Consider the following 14584-nt stretch of genomic DNA (forward strand, 5'->3'; position numbering starts at 1 on the left):
TGAGGGCAGTGACCAAGTTTCATATATTTACATTCTTCCATATTATGTACCGGTATATATTGGATGGCTAATAAAAGACTGCTGATGAATTGCGTTAATACAAAGCAGCAAGTGTCATTTTCACCTCAGGGTATCTCTGCTGGGAGCACTAGCCTTCCTTTTTTTCACCACCCACTCCCACTTCTTCTTCCAGTTGTAAAACTCCTACTTATCCCTCAAAATCATCTGTAATGCCTTAAGGAAGTTATCCCTAATCATCCCAACCCTATATCTGAAATTTAATCATTGTGCTGCCTTTCTACTTTATAGATGTTTCTCTTATTGAACTTACCACTGTATTGTCATTTATTTTGTTATATTTCTCTCCCTTTGTAGACTGTGCACCACTTAAGGGGGAGGATTGATCATGATTTTTTTTTTTTTTCCACAATATCCAGCATGGTGACCAGCATCAGTAAGAGATCAATGTTTGTTGAAAGCATAAGTGGGTTAATGAATGGAGATGGGAGCAGAGGTGCATGAAGGTGGAGCATAATTGTGGAGGTTTATGGTTGCCAAAGCCTCCTCCCATAAATACCTGTCAGGTAGGTCAGAGCATCAAATGGTACCTCCTTGTAATCATTCAGAAACATCTGGATCTGTCGCATACTAATCCTCAGATCAGATTCGTTGAATTCATAAGGAATATTCCAACCTGCATGAGGCAAAGATGAATTAGATGCTTCAGGGATGAGAGCTCTTAATTCCCACCCAGAGATTGGGCTGGCGAAGTTAAACATCATTATGGAAAAAAAAAAAAAAAAAAACATCATTATGGATCAAGAGCCTCTTTTCAGTCCCATGAATATTAAGCACCTTGCCAACTATTAGCTTTGACATTTACTGCCAGCGTGGGAGACATTCTGCCTGAAAAAACATCCATTCTAAAGTCAATTTCCTTATGCATCTCCCCATTTGTTAAGGAAGACGTTACCATCCTGGGATTTGTGGAATGAGGATTATTCACCCTGGCTGGAATACCATGGTAATGCATAGAATGCCAAAAATAACACTAAAGTATAGGTAGAGAGCAGTATCTATGATTGGGCAATACTGAGTTAGCTTTGAGAATTCCCCTCCTTGCACTGCATTTCCAAAGTTTATAATGATAAACGCCCAGTGGGGCTATACAAGTAACATAAATGTATGAAGCAGGCCTGATGTAAGACAGTAGGGTGTGGTGGGACCTGCATTTAATGGAGATGTTTAATTTCCTCCTAAATATTCACATTCAAATTAAACACAACAAAAACTTGGACTTCCCTGGTGGACTAGTGATTAAGACCCTGCCTGCCAATGCAGGGGACACAGGTCTGATCCCTGGTCCAGGAAGATTCCACATGCAGCAGGGCAGCTAAGCCTGTGTGCCGCAACTACTGAGCCCATTCCTTAGAGCTGGTGCTCTGCAGTGAGAGAAGCCACTGCAATGAAGAGAAGCCCTCACTCGCTGGAACTAGAGAAAACCCTCAGGCAGCAATGAAGAGCCAGTGCAGCCAACGATTAATTATTTATTATTAATAAATAAATTAATAAGTTAAAAAAAAAACCCGAAGACTTGTGTTCTGGCAAACAAAACACAACAGGGCAGTTGACTATAAGCCAAATTGTTGTATGGATTTTTGGAGGTTAGGCATGGATGGAAGAAATTGGTGTGTGAGATGCAAGTGTAGAGGGAGTGTCCACTTTGGCTGTCTCATCCCTGAAACCTAAGTGGAAGAGTCAGGTGGTGTGGTGCTAACTGGGACAGGTAGAAGGAAAGAGAATGTTCTGAGAGAATCACCAAGAAGACAATTTGCCTCTTTTGGTAACCCCCCAAAATTGCTAAGAATACCTTGAGGTGGGTCATTTCAAGAAAAGAATTGGAGGTAGCCCATGGGATTAATAATGAGAAAAATGATCCATGAGAAATGATATGGGTATCGATCCATTCTCCATGAGAAAAAGAATCCATCCTTAAAACCATGGTGACTTGGGATCTGTATTTAGTTTGATGATCTGCTCCAATAATAATACTAAATCACTTAAGTTAGGCCATGGATAGGTTACATTAATAAAGAAATTTATGTTTATTTTTTTCAAGGAGAAGCACAGACAGCTTTCCCAGTTGTATTTCTTTCATTGTTATGCACATGTAAAGAGAGCAACCTAAACTGTTATAAATTACCTGGTGAAAATTCCCTGGGAAATGGCCATTGTACCCAAGCTAGGCAAATACACACTAAAGGGAAGGGCTTTTGATCTTCTCATTATCACATAACTTCAGTAATTAGGAGACCTCTGATTCTGGAGCATCACTTCTTTCCCTGACCCTGATTCTATTCTGGTTATAAGGTTGCCAGACTTTTTAAAGAAAAATACACGGACACTCAGTGAAATTAATTTCAGATAAACAACAAATCATATTTAGTATAAATATGTCCCAAATATTACATGGAACGTATTTATACCTTATCTTTTTTCTTATACCTTATTTTACTGGCAACCCTGAGTACAAACTTGAATGCATTTCTGCATCTGTCTGTGATCCTTCCCCCAGCAATCCAGGTACGCTGTCATCTCTCACCTAGGGGTCCAAAGTTTCTCCTCTCTTGAACGATGGCGTGGAAGAAGCAAAGGCCAAACAATAGCTTTTGCCACATCACTGCTTTGGTACAGCTTTGGAAGAACACGGGGTCTGAGATGGGGTCATTGAGGTAAGAGCGCAAAAGATTGGCCCGGAGCCCTTTAGGGGGCTCATTGGTCATTTTAATCCCATTCTGGAGGATGCTGACTGGAAACTTCTCTGATGGATAGCTGGTTAACCAGAGTCTAGAAGAGCAACAGATCCAATTATTTAGAGCAATGTAATACATATATTTAAAAACAGTAACAAAAAAATAACTTTTTTTTTTATACTCTGATAGACGTTGAACCCAATGCTAAGAATTTATGTCCCTTCATTTACTTTAATCCTCACAGCCAACCTCTGATTTACCACCCCCTTTACCAGTGAGGAAACAGAGGTATAGCAAGGTCAAGTGGGGTCTTCAAGGACACACCTTGTTTCTTGCTTCGAGATCACTCACAGTCTTGCTGCTGGGGGTGTCAGGGGTGGGGTGGGGGGTGCGGAGGAGGGGAAGGGAAATGGGAGCTGAGGAGGGAAGAAAAGACAAGCAAACAATGCCAAGAAGTTTTAAAATCAAGACTGCAGGGAGGGAGGGAAGTAATAGGCTGTGGGGATACATGGGGTGGGGAGAGCAAATGTCTGCAAACTACTGCCAGGGAGTCAAATCTAGCCTCAACCTATTTTTATAAATAAAGTTTTATTGGACTATGGCCACACCCCTTTATTTACAAATTATTTAGGGATGCTTTCATGCTACAACAGCAGAGTTGAATAGTTGCCTTTGACAATACGGCTTGTAAAGTCTAAAATATTCACTATCTGGCCCCTTACAGGAAAAGTTTGCTGACTTCTGTCATAGAGGCCAGTGGCATTTGAAATGGGTCTTGAGAATATGGAAGATTTTTTTCTTAAATAATAAAATTTTATCTATGTCCATAAAAAAATGAGAACATAGGTAAAAGTAGTTATATATATATATATATATATATATAAAATTTTACCATCTACAAGTTAACATGTTGGCATATTGTCTTTCATTTGCTTTTCTTACTCAAACTCAAGCTACATATGTACTGTGGCATCCTGTTTTGTTTCATTTTTGTGGGGTTTTTTTGCTAGACATTAGAAAGGTTTCCAACAGGCAGATTTGGGGGATGAAAAGTCATTTAAAGACACAGGCTGAGCAACTACATGAAGGAGGAAAAGTTGGGGATGTGGTCAGGGCTGGTGGGCAGCCTGCTATGGTCCAGGCACAGGGCTCAGAGGGGAAGGAGAGGCCTTAAACTGGTGGCCTATGACCTGACCTCAGTTTGCAGCTGGCTGATGTTTAACTCTCACCATGCAAACCAATACAATGTTGCAACATACTTTTGAAGTAGTTGCCAACTTTTACAAATCTAGGGCTTTCTTTTAAAATTCTAGTTTCCCATCTTTCCTTTAAAATAATCAGAAAATCTGGACACAAGAGGCCTTCATGTCTGCTTGGCAACAGTTAGCTGTCATCAGACAGTAGTAGCTCATCGCTACAGGGCATGTGCTCTAGTTTACCACAGTCCCCACCACTCATATTCAACCAAGGCTGACTGCCCATGATGATAGCTACTGCAGTGTGGAAAGTGGAATATTTCTTGTGCCCAATCCTCTTTAGTCATTTATGTTACATCACTGGCTTGCATAAGTACTTTAGCTTGTAACTTTGGGGTTAAGTTAAAAGTGAAAGTGAAGTCACTCAGTTGTATCTGACTCTTTGCGATCCCATGGACTGTAGCCTACTAGGCTTCTCCATTCATGGAATTTTCCAGACAAGAGTACTGGAGTGGGTTGCTGTTTCCTTCTCCAACTTTGGGGTCAAGAAGTCTTAGATGTCAAAATGAATAATTTTTCTTCATTGAGTATGTAACTGATAATAAATGAAACAACTCAGCATCCCATACAAAATAGAATTCTTGAAATTAATGGATTCCCTCTTAAACTTCTACATTAATTTTGTATAAGCCTTACATGAATACAATCAACTATGGCCTAATCTGGCTTTGTAAATAAACACCAAACACTTTTCTATTTTCAGGCAGACATAACTAAAATAAAAATAACTAGCAAACTAGCATCCTTTTCCTATGAAGGACCAAACAGTAAGTGGTTTAGACTTTGTATGCCATATGGTCTCTGTCACAACTACTTGAAGCATAGAAGCAGTTGTAGACAATATGTGAGTGAATATGATTATATTTCAATAAAACTTTATAACTCTATTTATAGACACTGAAATTTAATTTTATATAATTTTCACATGTCATGAAGTATTGTTCTTCTTTCAGTTTTTTTCAACCATAAAAAAATGTAAAGCTATTCTTAGATTGCAAACTGTACAAATATAGGCAGCAGACTGGATTTGGCCATAGTTTGCTCTCCCCTGGTCCAGAATAAGAAGATCACTGAAAATCTAAGTTAAAAGACTTCAAAGCCTATCTGGTTCATCTCATCATTCTCTAAATGCAAAAATTTAGGCCTAGTCTTGCTGGACTTTAAAGTTCATAGAAAACAAATGGCTGCTTCCAATATTGATTAAAATTCCATGGATCTCCAGAAATAGAAGATAGAGCAAGTAGCTAGACTACAGGTGGGATTTTTTTTTTTTTTTTGACCAATAAGTTTTAAAACTAATTTGTTGGTATTAAATCTATCTTTTCAGACATATCATATCACCTCCCTACAACAGTTTCTCACAGCATATACCCCAGAATCACAAGATAACTGCTTGGTGTTTCCTTTGCTTTTACAAATGTTGTCCCTTTTGTATGGAATGGCCTTCCTGGAAAATTCCTATTTATCTTTCAACACTCAAGGCCTTCCTCAACTTTTCCTTCCTTTTCCATTCCTGTTTAAACAAATATAGCAGGTACTTCATGGTATCAACATTATTCATATATGGTCTGCCTTCTACTAGACTGAGAGCTTCTTAAGGGTTGAACTGTATCTTGTTTGGATTCCCAGTCATTACTGTGACATCTGGAGCTCAAGATTGGGTCCCAGAGACACACTGGTGGGACAACATCTCACCTAAATCCCATGTTGGTGCTCTCAGGAACAATCACCTCCTCACAGATCTTCTCCAGAGCAGGCATCCAACTTGTGGCCAGATGACAATTCTGTAAGACCACCCACGTCCCATCTTTGATGGCACTGTTGATCATTTTGGCAGCAATAGGGCCTTGGCCTTGGCCAAGGGAAATGGTCTGTGTTTTGGTACCTCCCATGCCAAGATCATCAGCAAATTTCAGCAGGCCTGAGATCAGGAAGAAAAAGGACTTTTGAAAGAGAACAGGCTACTTAAAGACCATATTAACAATAACAACACAAGAGAGGGGGGTTTACATTTCATTTTTAGTGGAGTATAGTTGATTTACAATGCTGTGTTAGCTTCAAGTGTACCACAAAGTGAATCAATTATACAAATACATGTATCCACTCTTTTTTAGATTCTTTACCCATATAGGTCATTACAGAATATTAAAAAGAGTTCCCTGTGGTATACAGTAGGTCCTTGTTAGTTATATATTTTATATATAGTAATGTGTATGTGTCAATCCCAATCTCCCAGTTTACCCCTACCCTCCTTGCCCGCTGGTGACTATATTTGTTTTCTACATCTATGACTCTATTTCTGCTTTGTAAGTAAGTTAATTTAGGAACTGGGCTTCTACAAACTTACTAGGAAAACTGGTATTTGGACAGTGAAATTTCGAGTAGGTCTCTTTCATATCTCTCTTCCTCAGAGGGAGCCAGTGTTATTTTTTTTGTGAGTTTTTCTTCTTTGATGATTTTTAGGTGTGTTTCTCTTATGGTCTGTCCCAGAGACAATATTAATCTGCTAGGATTGCCATAACAAGTAACTAAAGATTGGATGACTTAAACAACAGAAATTTATTTTCTTTCTGTTCTGGAGGCTAGAAATAAAAAATCAAAGTGCTGGAAGGCTTGGTTTCCTCTGAGGCTTCTTTTCCTGGCTTGTTTGTGGCAATTTTCTCCTCACATCATCTTCTCGTTGTGTCCTTGCATGGACTTCTCCCTGTCAGTGTATCTGTGTTCTAATCTTCCAGTTATATTGGATTAGGACCTACCCTAATGACCTCACAATTAACTAGTGAAAGACCTTATCTCCAAATACAGTCACATTCTGAGGTATTAGGAATTATGTCTTTAACATACAGACTTGGGAGGGACAAATTCAGTCCATAATATCCCCATAATCCTGGGGGGTATTAATTCTCTTAATTGTTTAATATGCTGATTATCCCTTATAGTGATGTGTTTCCTCATGTAGATTATAATTTTTTTTATTGTCAGTTCACAATCAGCAAGTTTGTTATTCTGTGGGAGTCTGACATACCGTGGGTTTAAGGGGTGCCCTCACATAACAGTTTTGCATATACAAACACTAGTGTCCCCAGGGTCTTCCCATTCTGGATCAGTTTTACAGGAAATTTCTCAGCTTGAGAATCCCATACCACAGGGTACTATAACTCTAAAACCCTCAGCTGCAAGTAGCCTAGGCTTGGTATTTTAATTTCTCACAGAAGAATTGTAGCTTTTTTGTTTTTACCCAGGCTCTAGGCCAGTGACAAGCTTCTGCATTGCTTCCTGAGTCAGTAGCCTAAATTTCAGACTTCTATGGGAAAAAAATACATGAATTTGGAACAAAGAAAATAAAACTTCTAGAAATGGAAAGCATTGTTACTGAAGATAAAAATTCAACATGGAAGTGTTAGTCTCTCCCATTGTGTCTGATTCTTTGTGACCCTATGGATTGTAGCCCATCAGGCTCCTCTGTCCATGGGATTCTCCAGGCAAGAATACTAGAGAGGGTAGCCATTCCCTTCTCCTGGGGATCTTCCTGACCCAGGGATCAAACCTGGGTCTTCTGCATTGCAGGTGTATTCTTTACCATCTGAGCCACCAGGGAAACCTGAAGATCACATGAAGTCCTTCAGGCCATGGGTTCTATCCTTGGTCTGGGAAGACTGCCACAGAGCAACACTAAGCCTGTGCATCATAACTACTGAGCCTCATGCACTGCAACTACAGAAGCCCATGTGCAAGAGACTGTGTTCCTCAACAACAGAAGCCTCCTCAATGCACTGCAATGAAGAGTAGCCTCCACTCGCTACAACTAGAGAAAGTCCATGTGCAGCAATGAAGACCCATTGCAACCAAAAAGAAATACATTTTAAAAATTAGCATTAAAAAAACAGCAGTTTGGATGTAGCCAAAAAGAGAATGAGTGGAAAGTAAGGTCTGCAATCAATGATGTACTCAGTAGTGACAGGAACCCTAGGTTTCCAAATACCATGGCCCAATAAAGGAATTGGAGTTCCTTGGAGAAACATTTGTTCAAGATAAGCCTGAAAGATATATGGTAGTTCTACACAGCAAGAAAGTTATCAAAACCACTGGAGTTATGTGAAAAGCATATAGCCATGGAGGTACTCCTATCCTAATAGGCCAAAGGATAAATAATCTGAACATCAAAAAGAAGGATGACAGGAGTGGAGTAAAACACTACTATATGTGAAACATCCACTATGTTAAAACCCAAGCACTAATAAATGTACCAGAAAACCACCTTCTTATTGCTTTCATTACTCTGAAAGCTGGCAAATAGAGTATGAGCCAAGAACTTTTCCTGCCTGAGTAAATCAAAGAGTTGATAAAGAAAAATTCTTCTTTATGGAAGAATTCCAGCTAATTTATGGGGGAGGAATGATAGAATTAAATTCTCATCATTTTGCATTATTTCCTAATGAAATAATGCATCTGGGTAATGATTTTCTAAGGCCAATAAAACCATTAAGTCATTGGTTCCCAACATTGGCTGCATGTTGAAATTATCTGAAAAGCTTTATAAAACACAATGCCTGGGTCTAACCTACAAAGATTTTAATTTAATTGGTAGAAGGCAAGGCCTGCACATGAAGATTTTCCTTCTTTTTTTTTTCAGTTTTTAATTAAGAGTTCTCTTTATTTCATTCTCATTCTTGAAAGATAGATTTTATGTTTGCGTATTTTCCTTTCGCACCATGATGGCATTATTCCACAAACGGCATTGTTGCTATTGAAACACTGGTTGCTAGTCTAACTGCTGTTCTTTATAGGTTATCTTGTTTTTCTCACTGGCTGCTTTTAATATATTTTTATCAAAGCATATAGTTGATTTACAGTGTAGTGTTAGTTTCTGCTATACCGCAAACTGCTTCAGTTATATATGCATTCTTTTTTATATTCTTTTCCATTATGGTTTATCCTCGGATACTGAGTATATTTCTCTGTGCTATATAGTAGGACCTTATTATTTATCCATTCTATATATAATAATTTTCATCTACTAACCCCAAACTTCCAAGCCTTCCCTCTCCAACCCCTCCTTGGCAATCACAAGTCTTTTCTCTATGTCTGTGAGTCTGGTTTTGTTTCATAGATAGGTTCATTTGTGCCATATTTTAGATTCTACATATAAGTGATACCATACAGTATTTGTTTTTTCGCAGAGATTTTCTTAAAGTTCTTTAGGTGATTTCAATGTGCAGCCAAGAGTGAGAGCCACCACATTAGGTGAAAGGCTGATGGGAAATTTTATAAAGGAGGCAGTAGAGGGGTGAATCACGCTGACAACTCCTGAACCCAGTGATCAATCTTAATGATAAAGGACAACCAGACGCAGCATCTGTGGATGCCTGGGACATCATCCAAGCTGAATCTGATGAAGCCTCTAGTATAGAGGGACAGGATTCCCTCTATTCCCTCTATAAATGGTGTATAAGCTATATACACCGTTAGATTTTACAGGCCTGTTCTCTCCCAACACATCATCACTTTACAGAGCATATTCTACTATTTCCTCCATTTCTTTTCTCTACTTTTCCTAGTTTCCCCTCATTTTTCCTATATAAGCCTACCACAGAAACAACACAGGGGAAGAAGCAAGATGCTAGTAAGGGGTCATGAATTGAGCTTTGACAATAACAATAATTTAAGTGTTGGAACCTGGAAAAGTACCAGTTCATTTCAGCTCCTTCTTCTGATTTTCTTTGAAGAGCAAGCTTTCTAACAAGGTCAGAATACACGTCAAATTTCTCAGTTTTCACAGGAGAACTGCCAATCTTGTCACTTACATTTCTGGTATTCTTTTTTCATTCAACAACAGAAAAACTAAAGCTTTAAGATCCCCTAACAGAATAGAAAACTAATCTATTTCTATCAATAACTCATATCCCTTTACATGCACACACACTTTCTGGAAAATTATGCAAACTACTAGTAGCAGTTGTTTCTGAGAGAGTTAGGAGGAAGATGTACCCTTCACTCTTCTAAACCCCAGTACTATTTACATTATGGTCTGGATAATCCTTTGTCGTGGGGGCTGTCCTGGGCATTGTAGGCTATTTAGCAGCATCTTTTACTTCTACCTACTAGATGCCAGTAGTACCCCCTCTTTGTGAGAACAAAAATGTCCTTCCACTCTGCCAAATGTCTGTTGAGGTAACAAAATGGTCCTAATGGAACCATAATCCTATGCTTTTTGCATTTTCTTTTCTTTTTTTTTTTCACTACATGAGGCATTAATTACTCAAAAAATTTAAAGATTCAAAAAAGAGAGAAAAGCATAGCTGAGAGAAACAATGGTCTGAGAAAATGGTCTAAGACAAAGGTGATAAACTAGCAGTCACCAGGCTAAATCTAGCCCTGGCCAGCCCTCTTAAAGTTTTTAAGAAAAAAATTGAATGAGTTATCAAGATTTAAAAATGGGTGATTTCTGGATTTCCCTGGTGGTCCAGTGGTTAAGAGTCTGCCTTGCAGTGCAGGGGACACAAGTTCAATGCCTGGTCAGGGAACAGAGATCCCACATGCCACTGAGTAACTAAGCCAGTACACCATAATGAAAGATCCCACAAGATGCAAGGAAGATGCCATATGCTGCAACTAAGACCTGACGAAGCCAAATAAATAAATATTTTTTTAAAATGGGTGATTTCTACCTTTCTTGTTTCTTTTGAAGAAGCAGATAATCTGGTCATCCTAAGATCACATTATCAAATGGTACAATACAAATGAGCTGCCCTCTTTAGGTCAGAAAAGAAGTCTTATGTTGTTCCAGCCCTGCCTTAGTCTGTTAACCGGATTGCCCTTCAAAGCTATTTGAGTTTGAGATTCCTGCTCAATAGGGACAAGCTACTGTTATCCATCTATTAATATTCCTCACACAACATTCTACCCTTACCTGCCATTGGGTCTGCACCTGGAGACAACACGAATATCAATGGTGCACAGCAACTGGAATCATTGTAGGACCCCTGGAGATCAAATGTAGGGGCTTCAATGTATACATTTCCCATGTGTTCAGCAATGAACTCCCGAATGGCTGGAATCATTTTGTCAGGCCGCAAACATCGGAGGATCACCATCCTCTCCAAACCGTCAAGAAACTTCCAAGATCCAGGGAATGTTTCCGCATGGGGCCAGGCTGAGTCATAGATGAGCTTCCATTCATTACCATTTTGTTCCAAATGTTCCATAAGGCCTTTCAGGTTTGGCAATGCAGATGCACGGACCACTTCTGCCCATGCCTTCTCAGACAGCCACTCAGAAACTGGGTTTGGGAAAGGGTTGTCCAGGGCAATGCCTCCAGTTAGAAGAAAGTACCAAATTTCCTCATTAATTTGCTTTTTCTCTTTCATGATTCCTATTGTCAAGAGGAGGGAGAAAAGCAGCTTGTCCTTCTCAAACAGAGAGCGGCAGACGTTGTTGTAGATACTGAGGGTGAAATGATCAATGATGTACTCAATTCGTAGCTCCAGTTCCTCGCTCTTCTTGCTATGGGCCAGAGACTGCATGTAGAGGTTTATGAACCATGTCAGGGAGTACTGGTACATGGGTTCAATGTGGGCCAGGTCAGAGATACAAAAGAAGATGGTGGCAGAATGAACAGCCACTGGCTTGTAGCCCATACGGGTCTCATCGATCTGTGTTTCTGTCACTGAAGCAATTTCCTGTTTCTCAGAGATTTCTTCAGACAGCACTTTGGAAGAAGACAAAATTTTGATGGCAGTCTCATCCTCAAGTATATTGCCCTCAGAAAGGGAAAGGACCTCCAATATCTTATCTTCAATTTCCTTTAAATGTTTCTTGTTCTTGGCACTTTCCACAATCAACTTGTTCTTTTTCTCTTCAAGTTCTGGCTTCTCCTTGGCAGCCACAATGCCAAGGAGTTGATCTTGGAGGCCCAAGGGAGTGATCATAAAGTTGAGGAGACAGACTTTCACGGCCACCTCAGGGAGGTAATGTGGGTTCCTCAAACGGGTTGTGATATATAACTTAAAATCTCTGGAGTATTCGATGATGTTTTCACCAAGCCTCATGTACTCAACCCCTTGCTGTTTGAATGTGGACTTGAGCAAGATGGGTTCAATAAAGGCATCCAACTCTTCCCCAACATTTTCTAGTAAGACCGGAGCACCAAACTGCAGAGCGTGTTCTAGCGTCCTCACGTAGTTGGTATCCGAGAACTTGATGACTGACAGCTTATTTGCTTTCTCCATATTCTTGATCCACTTATTGGCCTGCCCCTGAGGGTCAATCATTAAAGCCCAGCGTCTGGAATTGGATACAATGATGCCATTGTCAATGGAGAAGGAGTCAATGGGAAGCCCAGCAATCTGCCAGGCACGAATTTTTACAGGATCTCCTAATGTGTTGCTAAGACTGAAGTCACTGGAGCCAGGGATGACCCTGTCCTTACACTGGGCCAGCCACTGCTTCTGGCACTCAGCCCGATAATCCACAGTAAAGGCCCCCAGGTAAGCCACGGTCCCAGAGGACAACAACACATCCCCCGTCAGATTAGTGTAACGGATACCCAGCTGCCGAGCGGCTTCTGTCCATCTGTCTTTCTCTCCTCCAAGACCACTAATCAATTTTTCTGCCCTGATCAGCTTTTGGGAACAGATTTCAATGTTTCCCTCCAATGTCTTTTTCTTGGTATTCATCTCCTCAAAGTCGTCGTTCAGGGCCTGGAGGCGGTCTTCTACCAGCTTCAGCTCTGCTCGCTTCTGGTTCAGTTTCTGCATCTGTGTGTCCAGCTTCCCCTCAGCCTCCTTCAGCCGCTCCCGTTTGGGAGCTACCACTTTGGCCACACGGTCATACACCTCCATGGCCCTCACCCACTTGCACAGACCCTCACATGCAGATGATACATTTTTAATTACAGCAGGCTGGAAATCTGGGTGATCGATAAACCTTTCCCGGATCCGCTTCATGATCACTGGGGGAATGTTGTCTTTGTCATATGTCTTGAGACTTTCTAAGAATTTCAGATCTCCGAGAATCTTTCTCGATACCCCCCAGTAATCTTCTATCATTTTACCTGTTTGAGGAAAGAAGTAGAGATAAAGCTATTTTTTAAAAATTTTTATTGGAGGATAATTACTTTACAGTGTTGTGTTGGCTACTGCCATACAACAACATGAATCAATCAGAAGTACATATCCCCTCCTTCTTGAGTCTCCCTCCAAGCCCCCCCATCCTACCCCTCTGGGTTGTCATAGAGCCCTGGGATGAGCTCCTTGTGTTATGTAGCAACTTTCTATTAGCTAAGAGATAAGACTACTATTAAGACATATTGGCAACCCTGCAGCCGCTACTCATATTTAGCAAAAAAAAAAAACAAAAAAAAACCACCAACAAAAACCCCAAGATCTTACAGAGGAATTGGAATTCTAGGGAAAGAGAATATACAAGTCATTACATGTTTATTCAAGCTCATAGAATGTATAACACCAGGAGTGAACCCTAATGTAATCTATGGACTTTGGATGATAAGATGTGTCCATGTAGGTTCATCAACTATAACAAATATACCATTCTGGTGGGAGATATTAATAATAAGGGAGGCTACGCATGTGTCTGTGACAAAGGTCTGTATAAGTCAAAGTTATGGTTTTTACAGTTGCCATGTATGGATGTGAGAGCTGGACCATAAAGAAGGCTAAGTGCCAAAGAATTGATGCTTTCAAACCATGGTGTTGAAGAAGACTCTTGACAGTCCTTTGGACGGCAAGGAGCTTAAACTAGTTGATCCTAAAGGAAATCAACCCTGAATATGAAAGACTGATGCTGAAGTTGAAGCTCCAATACTTTGGTCACCTGATGTGAAGAGCCTACTCATTGGAACAGACCCCAATGCTGGGAAAGATTGAAGGGAGGAGGAGAAGGGGATGACAGAGGACAAGATGGTTGGATGGCATCACCAGCTCAATGGAGCTGAGTTTGAGCAAGTTCTGGGAGATGGTGGTGGACAGGGAAGCCTGGTAAGCGAAGTCCATGGGGTCTTAAAGAGTTGGACATGGTTGAGTGACTGAACAACATGCATGTGTGGGAGCAGGGGGTATATGAGAAATTTCTGTATCTTCAACTCAATTTTTCCGTGAACTTAAAACCACTCTGAAAAAAAAAAAATGATCTCAAATCCCAAACTGCTTGCCATCTTTGCCTCATCTTTGGCTTGCTCCCTGGTCTTTAATTACAAGAAGCTTCCTTCAAATTCCTGATGATCCCAAGTGCTTCCCTAACATAAGCTCTTCACCTAGGTTGTAAATGGCATCTAGCTGGCTACTGAACAAACTTCAGGCTTACTTTAAAAGACACCTCTCTATGGAATGGGTGAATTTAACTCAGATGACCATTATATCTACTACTGTGGGCAAGAATCCCTTAGAAGAAATGGAGTAGCCATCATAGTCAACAAAAGAGTCTGAAATGCAGTACTTGGATGAAATCTCAAAAACGACAGAATGATCTCTGTTCGTTTCCAAGGCGAACCATTCAATATAACGGTAATCCAAGTCTATGCCCCGACCAGTAACACTGAAGAAACTGAAGTTGAACGGT

At 40.2% G+C, this 14584-nt stretch overlaps 1 protein-coding gene across 1 annotated transcript in view; it reads right to left on the bottom strand.

The window, feature by feature from the left end:
• The window catches only part of DNAH3 (dynein axonemal heavy chain 3), a 240635-nt gene that overhangs the window by 19595 nt on the left and 206456 nt on the right, over positions 1-14584 (bottom strand). Inside the window, exons 53-56 of the mRNA XM_061152967.1 lie at positions 10920-13061; positions 5705-5930; positions 2603-2847; positions 578-694 (exon numbers count right to left, since the gene is read on the bottom strand). Of these exons, the coding sequence (XP_061008950.1) occupies positions 578-694; positions 2603-2847; positions 5705-5930; positions 10920-13061 (2730 nt within the window). The remainder of the gene's footprint in view (positions 1-577; positions 695-2602; positions 2848-5704; positions 5931-10919; positions 13062-14584) is intronic.

The sequence above is a fragment of the Dama dama genome, chromosome 10 (genome assembly GCF_033118175.1).
Source record: "Dama dama isolate Ldn47 chromosome 10, ASM3311817v1, whole genome shotgun sequence".
In the NCBI taxonomy this organism is placed as follows: Eukaryota; Metazoa; Chordata; class Mammalia; order Artiodactyla; family Cervidae; genus Dama; species Dama dama.